Below are 14888 nucleotides of genomic sequence, written 5' to 3'. Positions count from 1 at the left end.
CAGGCAGATTCTTTACTATCTGAGCTATGTCAAAAGCTACCCAAGGTTCAAAGTAGAATTTAAAGATGTAGCTTGGTCCTTGGCTCTGATCAGTCATGTTTATTAATTATTAATACATCGTTAATAGGTATGTGCTGTCCCAAACACTGAGTTGTCCATAAATGCTAATTATCTGGAGCCAGGTGAGTAGGAAGGGCCTCCGGTTTGTATAACAGAAGCTAAAATGACACCTTCCCTCCTTATTTCCTCTCCTCTGCACTGATGTACAATACTGACTCAGGACTGAGATGTAAATAGCCTTCTATGTGCCAGCAGATACTGTTGGTTAAAATAAGAGTATAGAATTAGGACCTATCCTTGGCTTGAGAGCCACTGTAGCTTAGTGGTAGAAGCTCAAGTTATGGAATCAGATATAACTGACCACCAAAACAAGCCACACAGCGCCAGCTGAATGCTCACCTGGAAGCAGATGGCTGGTGGCCTGCAGGGCTACCTGGAGGAGAAGCCTCTGAATGACCAGTTGCTCTCCCAGCTCTTTTGGAACTTCAACATAGCTGTCACCCCATTCAGGGCTTGCTTGCTCTCAGCTCCACCCCATATTTTTCCTGAAAATCACATTTCCCAGACTGGGCAACAGTTTTAACAAGTTTTGTCTTCAGGTGAATACTGAAGGACTCAAGGGAGAGGACAAGGTATTTCTAAGCCATTTCTCCTTTTCTCTCTGCTTTGGGGGCCTGGGCATTCTCCAGCAATGGCAGCATCGCCTCCAACACACTAGCTTCCACAGGACAGGCCCCTCCCTAGCATTGCAGCTCCTGCTGGGCAGCCCCCTCAGTGGTTTTGTTCTGCTCTGGTCAGCCATAGTGATGAGGCTCTGATGGCAGCCCTCCCTCCTGTGGTCCTTACTGACCCAGAGGGGAGCTGCCTCCTGCTGGTGTTAATCCATGGATCGGTTCATTCTCTGTTTGATTTCTCAGCTTTTCCATCCCCTGTGCAGCCAACTTCCTGAGTTCAACTCCTCCTGTTTGAAATACCTAGAGCAGCTTCTATTTTTCTGCTTCTTAACATCTAAATCACTACCTCCTTGGTCCAAAGCCACCATTGCATGTCACTCAGATGATGGCCTTCCTGCTACTATCTTTATCAATGAGCGGCCAGTGGATGCTGTTGAAATCCAAGTTGGACTCTGTCATTCTCTGCTCAGACTCCGTGACTTTCCATCCCACACAGAGGAAGAGCCAAAGTCCTCACTGGGTCCACTGGGCTCCACATGATGCCGCTCTGTGACCTTACTTCCTAGCACACTCTTTCTTTCCTGCTTGCTGTTGTCATGCTGGTCACCTTGTTGTACCATAAATATGCCCTCCCTCAGGGCCTCTGCATTTGCTGTTCCTCTTATTGAAAACTTGTTCCTCAAGATACCATTCAGGTCTGCACTCCAACATCACTTAACCAGAGAGCTCTTCCCGTAGCCAGAGAACTCTTGACCTCATTGTATAAAGGAACAAGCCCTTATCATTTTGGAGCAGTAGAATTATTGTTCTCCGTAAGACTACTCATTTCATATGTCTCCCATCATTAGAACCTGGGTCAGCAAACTTCTTCTGTAAAGGGCCATATAGTAACTGTTTTAGTTTTTACAGGCCATATGGTATCTATTGAAAATAACTCTGCCACTGTAGTACAAGAACAGCCCTAGACTATATATAGTCAGGTGGGCATGGCTGTGCTCCAATAAGACATTATTTACAAAAACAAGATGGAGGCTGATGTTTCTCTTGGGACATAATTTGCAGACTTTTTCACTAGGATGTGACACCCATTAAGGCAAATACTTAATCTGTTCTGTTCACTGGTGTACTATTCCCAGTGCCTGACATTTAAAAAGCATGCAGCCTATAGCAGTTAAATAAATAATGGAGAATCTGCATTAATAAAGACAGTCATTTATTTTCCTACTGCCCTCCCAGAGTAAAAAGGACACAGAAGTCACATGATGCTTTAGCTTGACACAATTGCATTCAAGGGGCAGAATCACCAGCCCAAAATTCCACAACGTATTTCACAAGATGTTAACAGGTGCTATTAATATTTGAAATTCTCTGTTCAGCAAAGCAGAAGAAATAGTAGGTACAGTGGGGTTTGCTTTTGCAGGACTTCCTGAAGCCTCCAGGGGGCAAGAGGAAGGCTGGGATAGGTAGCGCCTCTAACACTCCCTGAACACAGCACACAGAGAAGCCCTTCTTCCTCTGAATATTACCACAGGCAGGGATTCAGTGTGACTCACAATAAGGAATCCACTCCATGAAGAAATTGAGAGTTTCTCAGAGGGAAAGAAATCTGTGGTCGATGGTGCTCTAGTATTGAGACACTGATGGCCCCGGAGTCAATGATGGTGGCAGGTGAGTCCGCTGATCAGACTGTACCATCGACTCTGCCCAGGAGGGGGCTGGGATGGCCTCCCAAACTGGACCTGGTTCCCCAGCCTCACCCTCTTATCCCCTGCCTGGCTAACAATAATGTTGGCCCACGAAAATCCCGTCTATTCTCTTAGAAGAGAGAAAGGCAAATCAAAGAGGAGCTTACATCACTGAGAATGTTGAAGGCTTCATTCAGAGCTATATCCAGCATTCCAATTCCTTTGGCAAAAAGTTTGTCCAGATGCTCCCTGAAGTGCTGAAACAACAAAGCAAAAAAATCCATTAGCATCTGTCCTGTTATATGAAATACCAACCCTGAATGAACAAGCACATGCCGAGGCAAAACCCATGATTCATTCTCAGGCCCCAATGGCCGTAATTCAGTTTTTGCCTTCCAAACTTAAAACATAAGAACTTAGTATAAAATTTACCTTCCATATGTATTTTTTTTTTAAGCTTTGATTACATGTTAGGGGAAAGAAAGTTAAGATTTTGGTGAAAAGTTTATAGTTTGTTGAAAATGTCTGCCTCCCTCTCCAGTTTCATCTCCTGTGACTCTCCACTCTTCCAGGGAGTGCTATGAGCTCCCTCTACCCCTCCCTTCCCCTATTTTTCCACTCAATCATTTTTTTAGACTCCATACATGCTCCCCCTCCACTGGGAGCACACTCTCCATCCGTCTTCTGCCTTCCCCTTATCTACTTCTCTCTTATCTTCTCAGGGTGTGTCCGTTTAGAGGGACTCAGCCCTTCTTGTCCTAGGAAGCCTTCCTAGAACACCCACCCCTGAGAGCCTGGAGTGCTTCCTTGCAAGCCCAGGCTGCCATACCAGGCTCAGATCCACCGTGCACTTAGCACTCCAGGTGTATAATCACCTCATTCGATTCTGTCCCCACTCAAGACTGTGATGTTTCTAAGACGGCACATCTGATGGTCTTTTGTTTTCCACATTTACCACATTTCTGACACATACAATTGGTGCTCAAAAACCACCTCCAAAGAGCCAAAAGTGAAAATGAAAGTCGTTCAGTTGTGTCCGACTCTTTGAGACCCCATGGAATTCTCCAGGCCAGAATACTGGAGTATTGGTAACTGGTAATACTGGTAACTGTTCCCTTCTCCAGGGGATCTTCCCAACCCAGGGATCAAACCCAGGTCTCCCGCATTGCAGGCAGATTCTTTACCAGCTGAGCCACCAGGGAATTCCCCAAAGAGCCAAAGAGTGAGGCTAGAGACTGGATCACAACATGAGACCCGTGCCTATGGGAGGCAGATCCAGGCAACAAATACAGAGGGCTCCGAGGAACAGGCAGATGGGAAGGAGGCTCTTCACGAGCAGCCCCAGGCCTTTCCACTATGTCAATTCCGCAGAAGCCCAGCATCAGCTGGAAAATAAAGGGGAAAAAGAAACTGACTGTGAAACCCAAACATCTCTGCTTTCCAAAAAGAGATAGGAGTGAGTCCAGGCCTATGCCCAGGTACAGGGGAATGTACATGATGGTCACTGGCCCAAAGCCCATGTTCACAGCAGCACAGCGCTTGGCAACACTTTCCAACTGACCCAATCCAAAACCATTTGTTTTCTACTGAAATGAATTATTCTGTTCCCAAAGGCATCCAACCCTTGTCTGCTGGGGAAATAGCTGGAGAAGTCACTAAAGACACTAGGAGGGAGAGGGACAAGAGGGGAAAAGGCCTGCTAGTGACTTCCTGGCCTAGGAGTGGTTTCATTTCTCCTACTGTGCCTGTGACCCAACAGTACTCCAAGTATGCCATCAGAAACCAATGGTGACGCCCACTCATAATGTGTCTGCCTTGGGACTCTGAAAGTGATCAAAGCATCACAGACACTGATCCTAGGATAGGACTTATAGTTCTAAGATGCTGTTCTGCCTGGAGCTTCTGGTCATCAGGATGGGCTGCACATTTGCTGGCAAACTGGACTGGAAAGCTTGAGTGGGATCCTTAGGGCAATCAGCTTTAATGTCATCCAAGCCAAACATGAATCAAGGCTAGATGTGAAGCTGGTAAATCATCCTGGAGATACGCGTACCACCCACAAGACCTTTTCCCTGGGCCACCCCTCCCTCACAGCAACCACACTCTGATGCTCACCAGAGCAACCTCGGTTCTGGAAGCCTGCTCAATGTTAGGTTCTGAACAAAAACACCAGCCAACTGTGTCCACATAACAACCCTGTGAATTTCCATCATTCCACTCTGCAGAGAGTAAGACTGAGGTCCAGTATTGCACCTAAACTCACATACCTCCAAGCTGCCCAGCCCAGGTTCTATCCAGGCCAGTTTCAGCTGCTCTAATTCTCTCCTTTCCACTACACACCCACTGCTGTTTAGTGTGTGTGTGTGTGTGTGTGTGTGTGTGCATGTGCGTGTGTGTGTGTGTGTGGCTATGAACTTGACTTAGACCTGGCCAGTGTGTCTCCAGTATGCCTGCTCTTCGTTTCTGCACTCAACTGAGTCTACAAGTAATTATCAAGGGGCATGCTGAGGGTCAGGGAACTAGGCAAACTACACAGCCAGGAACCAAGTTTCCTGCTTCTCTATTCTTGCCACTCTTGACTTGGCAGCAGGAGGCCAAACTCATGGCATAGCCTCTATGAGCACTCAGTGGGATAAACCCAGAAAGTTGACTGAATCTAAGAAGCTCATGGGTCCCACGGTGGGTAGGCAAGTAGTCAGAGCAAATCAGCCTGCCTTCTCCAAGAAACTCCACCCTTGGAAACATGACTTGTGAGTGAGTGGTGACTGCCAGGAAGGCTTCGGCTTGGTAAGTGTCACCCCAACGTGGACCCAACACATCTTACAGGACACAAAGCAGAATGGCAGGCCGATCACGCCGACTGTGCAGAGTGTGTTCTTTAACCAGACCCAGGTTCACAGCACAGGGCTGGGCTCTGCCTCGACAAGTTCATTCTATTTATCTGATGTCATTTCTGTCAACTGCACTTAGCTGTGCTCAGTCACACAAGTTTACACAGGACTTTTTTTTATAATATAGCAATTTTTCTTTTAATCCATGTGTAGCTGCATGTCACGTGCAGAATGATGTTTTAGGCAATGGCTGCTTTTATTGTTGGACACTTAAGAGCAAAATGCAATAACATGTCACAGAATTCCCCTCCATTTGCTATTATAACAAGGTCAATTGTGATTTTGTTTCTTCCTGATAGAAGCTGAGCTCACACACGAAATAGAAAAAATATTTCTTCATGTTAAAGGTTTCTAAGTGATGTCATAGATGAAGGACTCTCTCTTTGTTTTTTCTTCCCGGTCCTCTCTCTCACATTCAAACCCCCTTTCCTCCTACTCCACAACCTAAACAACTCAGCTTCATCATCCTGGTCAACCAGCCTCTGCATTTAACTCTCAGTCCAACCCTCCTCCGAAGTGGGGACAGGGGGTCCTGCCTTCCAGGGAACTATCCCCTGTGATGTGACTTCCACTAAGAGCTGCTCTGCCCTTTACAGTAGTCATGAGCTACATGTAGCTATTAATATTAAATTTAATTAAAATTACCTAAAATTAAAAACTCAGTTCCTTGATCACACAAGCCACATTTCAAGTTCTCGACAGCCCAATGTGGCTAGTGGTCATTGGACTGGACTGTGAAGGTTAAATAATATCTCCATCATTGCCTAAAGTTGTGCTGGACAACACTAACCTGGAGACACAAGAGCTAGACTAGTCCTTCCTCCTTACCAAGCCATCGCCTGATGGTGAGTCAGAGGAAACTCTAAGGCCAGCGGGTATGTATGATTTCCCCTATCCAGCATCCTTTTCCCTTCTGCTGAGTTTCCCTCTTCCCCAACACTTCATAATTTATATGAATTGAACAGTGCTAGTATCTCTCTCCTTCCCCAGTCAAGGGTTGGGCCCCCTGATCAGCCCTGTTCAATCTGTGAATTCTATCCCATCAGCCATAGTTGGGCTTCTACTGAAACATGATAAAGAAGATTCTCTCCACTGAGATTACTGAAAAGTCAGGGAGGCAGGCTGGTGCTGCCAGCAGCCATGGAGCCACTGCACAGGAAGAGCTCATCTGAATAAATGTAACAGCCAAGGAAAAGAGTCCACAATGCAAGGGGGCAGGACAGAGTCAGGACGGCATGACTTGAGCCCCTAGATCCAGCCGTGCTTACTTTTCTTGGATAAGTGAGCCAAGAAATTTGATTCTTTGCCTGACTAGATTTAGCTGTATTTGGGTCACTCAATTCAAAGGACCTTGATGACCATGCCCATCACATAACCCTGACTGACACAATATATCCCCAAAGACCTCCCTGCATTACAATGACCTTTCTCATCTCATCTATGCCCCCCTTCCTCTTCTTAATCACTGTCATTTCATTGCCTGATTTACACATTGTCTGAGTGCCCATGCCAGACAAAGCCAGGCGTTTCATACACAGCACACTCCTAGTGCACATGGGTGGAACATCCACTGCTTTCCCTCCCCCATGGCCTGTACTAATTTGTTGAAGATGAACTCTAGTTGTGTGCATTCCAAGGGTAGTGTCCAAAAGGGAATGAAGGGGCCTGGCTGATTGCCCTGCAGCCGCCAGAACAGATTTTTTAAAATCTATTCTCAGGTATGGCTGCTTACTGTAAGATAAAAATTTTTATATTTAATGCAATCATATTATATTATACTTGTATGTTAGCAACCAGTATATAGACCCCATGGACTCTGCAAGAATAAAACTGAACTAGGATCCAAGAGACTAAGCCCTAGTTTTGGTTAGACCACTTACCAGCTCTGATATCCTAAGACAAGTAGCTTTGGTTCTCAGGCCTCAGTTTTGCTACCTATGAAACGGGGGTGAGAAAGCTTCTGTTTATTTGGTGAAAAAGTGAGAGCATCCGTGCCTTAGAACAGTAGGCAGGAGCCAGGTGGCTTGAAGTCCAATTTCCACGCTGCCACTCACCCTCCCTCTATAAGCCTTAGTAAGATACTTCCTTCTTAGATGCCTTCTTTTCTGACTTAATTCAAAAGGCATCAAGCTGACTTCTCACTATTATTACAGGAAAAAAGAAGACATTTGAAAGAACCATGAAGACAGAAACATGTGAGCATATTTTAATTTCATATATGCTAAAAGAAATACTTGAAAAAAATCCTACAAAACTTTATGCCTCAAACACCTATGCCAACTTCCTGGATTGCAACTTTACAATCTAATCCACCTTGAAAAATGATGCATTTCACCTTAAAGGGCTAGGTTTTATTAAGTGGAGAGACATGTGGTTGATTTTACTGACACTGAGGCCTGAGTGTCTTCTAGAGCAAGCTACTGAAGGACAGTATTTGGCTCAAAATTAGCTGAGCCAGGAAATCGGTCCTCAACAACTGTGTGCCAGGAGGTGGCCAGTTTCCATTATTTTTCTAAATTAAAATAAACAATTTATTGGGAATGGTGACAGTTCCATTTTATTATTAAGCTTCCATAAAGGAGGAGGAGGGTGGCTTTTTATCTTTGCTTCAGGCGCTCATGCAGCATATGCTGCTGTCCGGGAGAAGGCCTCCCTTCCAAAGCAATTAGTGCAGCTTAACGCCTGGGGAGATGAACCAGCACCAGCGCCGCGGCTGTCTACGCCCAGATGCCAGCAGGCACAGCGAGGCCGATTATCTCTGTGAAACAGTCACAACATCCAGGCCAGCGGAAGGTCCTGGCGACACAACCCTCTCTCTCCACCAGCATCTGATTTAGCTGAATCAATTCTGATAACTCTGGGATAATAGCAATCATGTTTTTTCCTATGTAATTATAATGAATGTCTGAGTCCTCCCAATTAAAAGCAAGAGATTAATATAAAAAGTGGACAGGAGACAAAACAATTTCCCATCCACGGAGCTGATGAGAGTCGGTGGTTCTGACTGGGGTTACTTGGGGGAAAGGCTAACAACTACCTATCAGTGATGCCCATCCGGGTCACTAGAGTTAAGCAGACCCATATTTTGTGCCCATTACATCTGGACAAGGGATGCTGCAGCCACGGGAAGGCTTTCAGAAACTGCCTCACTCAGTTTCTCCAAAGGCAGCAAATGCTGGCTGGATGATAACTGTATGCTGGGAACTGGGTACTTTTCATCCATAACCTCACTCCATCTTCCTAAACACCCCTAAAAGGTACTATTAGGTTCCTATTTAACACACAGGCAAATGGAGTCTTCGAATGGTGAAATATGTGTCCAGGATGGCAGAGCAAAGTATGAGGAAGGTGGGTTTCAAAGTGCAGTGCCCCATATTTAAATCCATATTCAAACAGCCCTTCCAATGCACAGGGTGAAGCTCTCAACATCCCTGACGCTGCAGCACACAGAGCCCTAGGGATCTCACACAGGCCTGGTCTCAGGGGCACAAGATGAGTGCAGCCACACAGGGCCCTGTGTTCAAAGGGCCTGTGCTTGGTTCAATACTATGCTGTCACTGCCTGGAAATTCTTAATAATCTTACTGTGGAATCTATCTTTTTTAATGAGATCCAATGGAACAAGATTATGCATGTGAGCAAAGAAGGTATGGGAAGTGTGCAGGCCCCTGTTCCTTGCTGCCTGGGTCACACTTAGCATCTGGCAGTGCCCATGGAGTGCAGAATTCTGATGGACAGCTACAGAGCAGGTGTTCATCAAACGCGCCTGGCTATGTTAGGCTGTTTTGTACTGTGGTCATCAGATGACAGACTAAAATTAAGAAGCTAAAGGTAAGAGTGCCCTGTAGAAGCTCTCCAGTCGTCAGCACTATCAATAATAAGACATGGTACCACTCACCTTCTCCTAAAATAGTGATACTGCTCACATCAACATAAAATCAGCCTGAATCAAGAAGCAGTGTCCCAGTGATCATGACTGCCTCATTCTGATGTCTAACTCCTCATAGGAATTTCCAAACATGCTTTTACACATCTCAATGGTTCCATTACTATTGAGCTCCAAACTCAAACCACAGAAGCCCATTTGCCAGAGACCTAGATGGCATCCATACCTGATACTAGGCCACAATATGATTTCATATAAACATGGCCTCTTCATCATGATATAATTTCTCCTGGCAACAGACCCTCCTTCACCCTCATCTCTGGGATAATTCTCTCATGTTCCAGCGAAGTCTGAGAAATTCCTTGGCTGAATTTCACAACATCTTTTGGGCATATATGTCATGGATCTATGGGATGAGTGCTCAAGCCAAGGCTGGTATACAGAAAGCATCTAATAAACACTGTGGCCATCAGTATCACCTTGCCTTGTCTTGGGAATGCTCTCTCTGCTAGGCCTCAAGTGACCCCCGTGGACTACCTATTTCCTAGAAACCTTTTTCTATGATGTTAGGGGCACATTGTGCTTTAGTGCCCCTGGGGAAAGCTCCCCTGTGTCTTCTATCTCTTCACTACAAGTGTTTCCCTTCTACATGCTGCAGAGAGAAGCACTTTGTACACTTCTTATGACACCACTATCTCAAAGTGAATCAGACTGTGATTAGATTTGGTGGGGAAGGCAGACTGAGATGGTGTTTCTCAAACGTGGAAACACAATGACCCAAGAAAGCTGGTATTAAAGAAGTAGGTCCAGATGTTTGCAATTTGGAGGAAAAAGTACAGACCTGATAGAACTGTGTCTGAGTCAGCCCCCGTTTGTCCTTAATGTTGTATATTACAAACTGAAGTGTCTGAAGGTAGCAGATGTTTAATACTAGTGCCAAATTAGAGACCAGATAGATCTCCTGGATGTGAACAATGAGTACTAATTCATACTAGGAAGTCGGCTGCACTATAACCTCATTTCAATGGCAGAAGCACTTACTGTCCCATGTTAAGATGAGGTGGATGAGCCCAGAACTGATGATTCTCTCTGACGTGGAAATATCTGAAGTAAAACCAGTGCCTCCATGAAAGCTTTGCACAGTGGGACATGGCAGGGTTCAGGAGGACTCCCTGCTGATCTAATCAGTTCATCATCCTCCTGTGAGGCTCCTGAGGGAGCCAGGTCTGAGAACCTTCTAGCGACTGAGGAAAGTCACAGTCCAAATGCTACTTATACAGATGTGCCTGCTTTGTGTCTCTCCTGGCAAGATGCCATGTGTGTAAACATGAAGGTCTCACCCTTCACATTTTTCTGGTATTTCGAAGGTCCAAGTCCATCCTTCACAAACTTTCTAAAAACCTTGATTTGACTCAGGTTAGCTTCTTGGAGGAAGAAGGCTTTCATCAGCTCCACTACATGAGAACAGATACAAGTCACAACTTCAGTTCATTCCAAACACAGTGCCAAGCTCTGGAAACTTCAGCTACAAACAGATGTATATTTATAGTTGGCATCTCCACAAGAAAAAGGAGATGTCTCATTTCATCTGTCTTGCTCACGTTATGGCCCCAACACCCTTATGGTACCTAGCCAACCCAAGGCAAACACTCAAATACTTGTTGAATCAATGGACAAACTAAAATATATAAAAGGCCTTACATTCATGTAACACTTAAATATGATTTGACCCAATTTCAATTCTATGAATTTATTATAGGGAATTAATCAAGGAAATACTCAAATATTTATACAGATGCTCATCACTGTACTGTTTATAAAAACAGGGAAAAAAAGGAAACTAAACTTTATTTTCAACAGTAAAGAGGATGAAATGTTTTGTAGTCATCTGAAATATTTTAGAAGAATATTTCAGGGACTAGAAGGGTTATCACAACTTGTAATAATTTTAAAGGACATTTAAAGAAGTAACAATCTACTCTTTTTTTTTTTAAGCACAACTATCTGATATAAGGGCCTTCAGGATATATACAGCAGTACAGTTGGTTCTTTTTGTTAAGATTACATGCAACTTTAAAATTTTTCTTCCTTTTGCTTATCCATTTTCTTTATTATCTGGTATAAAAAGAAACGTTAAAAATGAAAGCATCATTAGACAGACAAAGACTTATTACTGTAAATGAATCCCCTCTTCCTAACATATCCATATTTATAGAATTTCAAATTTTGGGATCTTAGCCTCAAAACCACCTTTCAACTTGCAGAAATACCAGGTTGCTCCACATGACAGACAAGACTTGCTATCAAGTGGCCACTGGACGCCTGACTGGGCCTGGAGTGCTGGGGACAAGGGAAGAAGAGATGACCCCTGCCTGGAAGGGAACCAGAAAGGCCCACACCATGACACCTCAGAGGGGCAGGCCCTTGAAAGAAAAGAAGAGAGTGGAGAGATGAGGCAGAGAAAGCCTGAGTCAAGAGGAATTCTTGGAAAATAAAAGAACTGAAAACAGTTGGTTGGGTGAACTAAGCCGTCCTGGAGCCTCGTTTATGATAAGGCCAGTGATAGCACCTATTCCTCTTGGTGGAGCCAACAACCCACACTCTCCACCAGGGGGGATGGCAGCGCCAGCGCTGTCTCCTAGCCCAGCTCCCTAATTGATTCTGCCTGCGCTACAAAAGCAACCGACTCGCCAATTAAGGCAGAGCTGATTGAAGCTTGGCTGCATCTGTGGTTATTTCTTCTTTCCACACGTTTGTTGAGAGTGACACCCAACAGAGAGGGACCACCCACAAAAACCTTCAACTTCAGATAACGGAAATGTCTAAACAATAGCTGACACTGCACTGCTTCAACTCAGTTTGCAATCTCAGATTATGGGGCTGGTGTTTTTTAAAAGGTCCCAATGGAAGCTCCTTCTGAGGTGGTAGTAAAGAAGACATACCTCCTGTAGAAACAAATTTAACACTGGTTCAGAAAAAAAAAAAAAAAAGACAGAAACACTAAAACTCAACCTCAAAAATCTCTACAATAATTCAGAACTCTTTTCTCCTTATTATTGTGTGAATGTTCTTTGCAAGTCATCTTATAAAGAGATAAAAAAGAGGAAATATTCATTTTCAGAACTAAATAATTTGAGACCAATTCCAGGGACTGGCTTTGCACAAGAATGCATGTTTGGAAGGGCCAGATTTAATGATCTGATGACACCATCCTGAAATTCTTACATTTTGGACAAGTGGCCCCTCATTTTCATTTTGCACTAGGCCCTGCAGATGATTTAGCCAATCCTGATGGCAGCTGTGGCTTGGGGCAGACACAGGGACAGGAACTTGGCACTGTATTGGAAGACTGTCTCCACTCACAGACTTGTCTCTACATAAATGTCTACTCATGTTCATCAATGCCTGGTTTTATTTCCCAGTGTCCTAAAAGGATAAAACAAGAATATAGCATTTTATCCTTAACTTAGAACTATACATGGAGTCCTTCACAGCTATTAGTTTGATACGCTAGGTATTAAAATCATCTGGTGTCAAATATCAGGAAAAAATGAAGAGATTCAGAAGGTATCTTATAACCATGAAAATATTTAATATTTTAACTCTAAAAATAACTCAAATATTGAAGTCAGGCTCCCAAGGTTTAGAATGGAAACAGTAATGGGAGATCAGAAGATCCATGCTTAAGAAGCTTCCTCATTCAAACAAATCCAAGAATACCTAATTTCTGTGGGGTGACTCAAGCAATAGTTCTGGGGTTGTACTAGAACCCAGTGATGTCAAAATAATATGTTCATGAACAGACTGCAACAGAAGTACCAGCAACTTGTTAAAAACATCCTGTGGCTCCAGGCTGACAAATTCTAATCCAGTAGATCTCCAGTGGGCTCAGGAATCTACACATTGTTTAATATTGTTCTTGGGATTCTTATGCCTAGCCGCCAAGTTTTAATCATTCACCACCCCGATGACAAGAATGGTAATTTCCAAATTATGTATGTTGAAATGCTTTTAGCCAAACGTGACCACTCTCATCCAACATGATGTGTCCATGATAAAAATGTGAGTGAGTGGTTTTGGTCAGCTACTCTGGATCACACAAATCCAAGTCCAAGACCTCAGGCACATGATCTGGGCATCATCAAAAAATAATAGATAGATAAACATTTTATTATCAAGGAAACTGAGTCCCAAGTGAAGAAACCTCTGGGCAAGGAGGTCTAGAGCAGCATCCAGGGAGCAGAATGGCAGGGAGGGCTCTAGACTTTGTGTCAGAGCTGCACTCAGTGAACTGCCCCTTCTTAAGACCTGCAGCTTCCACACATGGCTCATTAGATGCACACACAGTGAAGCCAGGGTATGAAAGGCTTATGCAGCTGGCAAGGAAGGAAAGCCAAAAACAAGTACAGCAGGAGGCTCCATTTATGAGTTAGCACCCTTAGTGCCTCACAGCACATCCCATTATGTTGGGTACTCGGCAGTCTGTAGTCCCTAAAACCAAACCAGTCCTTGAGAAAAAGCCAGGCACGCAGCTTTCTGACTTCCCTAGTGGAATTATCATGAGATAGCAGTTTCAACCAAGGCACACTGATTTGCACTAGATACTCCCCTCCAAGACCCAGCGAGCTGCTAAATGAGGTCAATCCAGCTCAATCCAGTAAGAGTTTACAGCAAATACTCTAGAAATCTGCTAGACTTAAAGCAAATCTTTTTAAGTATTACAGATGGAAGAACATCTTCTCTCTCTAAAGATAAGAGGCAGCTACAGAAGCAAAAACACCTTCCACTTTGTGCACTGAATGCCTTTAATGGAGAGGAGTGCTCTCGAATTAGCAACAGGGCACACACAATGTGTGAAGCCAGCTCAGGAGGCTTAGGCTGGAGGGAGTAAGGCTGCAGAAGCTTCCTACTGTTAGTTGTTGAGTCCTCTAACCAAGTGTGCCATTGTACCTCCCCCCACACACACCCAGGGAAGGGACAGGCTACATCAGACAATGATTGACGATGCAGAACTGAAGTCAGATAACAGCTCCTTTCAGAGAAAAGCCTTCAGCGCCGATCTGATTCCAAAGTGTTTCGGGCAACTAACTGGCTGCAAACTCGAGGGTTGCACACAGCCTGTGCCAGCTGGCTTTCACCGCCAGGGCCTTGGCAGGCAGAGTGGAGGCTCTGGGCCTGGCATCTGGATGGTCCTCCCCAGGCTCAGTGGCGGCAGCTGAGGCAGAGACCCTGGCAGCTCCCTAGTGTCCGTGGGCTCTGCCCATGTGGCCAGAGTGCTAGTTAACACTTGGATGGCCTGACATCCATACACAGACTAAAGCAACATCACAAAGTGAAGTCACACGGCTTTAAGACTTTCAGGGGTTTCTCATAGGTCATTTTAACCAAATCTGGCGAAAGTAAGAGGTTTAATCCCTCAGAAATAATCTAAACTAGAGAGCTGACTGAAGGGCCATGTTTCACACTGCTGGGGTAATCTGCATATGAAAGCCCATTGTTCTGACTGCCAGATTGTTTTTGGTTTTTTCTTATTAATTAGTTACTTTATTTGCATCTAGGTTCCTGTACAGTTAATTTATACAATTAATAGTGATTAAATGAATCAGCCGCATGACCTATTGAGAGCAAACAGGCTAATCGGGTACACCTAATGTTGCAGCCCTACTAACAGGCACTGTCCATAATAAATAAGT

The 14888-nt window shown here is 44.5% G+C and overlaps 1 protein-coding gene across 1 annotated transcript in view; it reads right to left on the bottom strand.

The window, feature by feature from the left end:
• CACNA2D3 (calcium voltage-gated channel auxiliary subunit alpha2delta 3) overlaps positions 1–14888 on the bottom strand; it is an 877155-nt gene that overhangs the window by 383092 nt on the left and 479175 nt on the right. Inside the window, exon 10 of the mRNA XM_052639295.1 lies at positions 2587–2676. Coding sequence (XP_052495255.1) covers positions 2587–2676 — 90 coding nt within the window. The remainder of the gene's footprint in view (positions 1–2586; positions 2677–14888) is intronic.

Source organism: Budorcas taxicolor, chromosome 1 (genome assembly GCF_023091745.1).
Source record: "Budorcas taxicolor isolate Tak-1 chromosome 1, Takin1.1, whole genome shotgun sequence".
NCBI classification, from domain to species: Eukaryota; Metazoa; Chordata; class Mammalia; order Artiodactyla; family Bovidae; genus Budorcas; species Budorcas taxicolor.
Note: the sequence above shows the minus strand (reverse complement) of the source record. Positions and strands in the feature narration are given on the sequence as shown.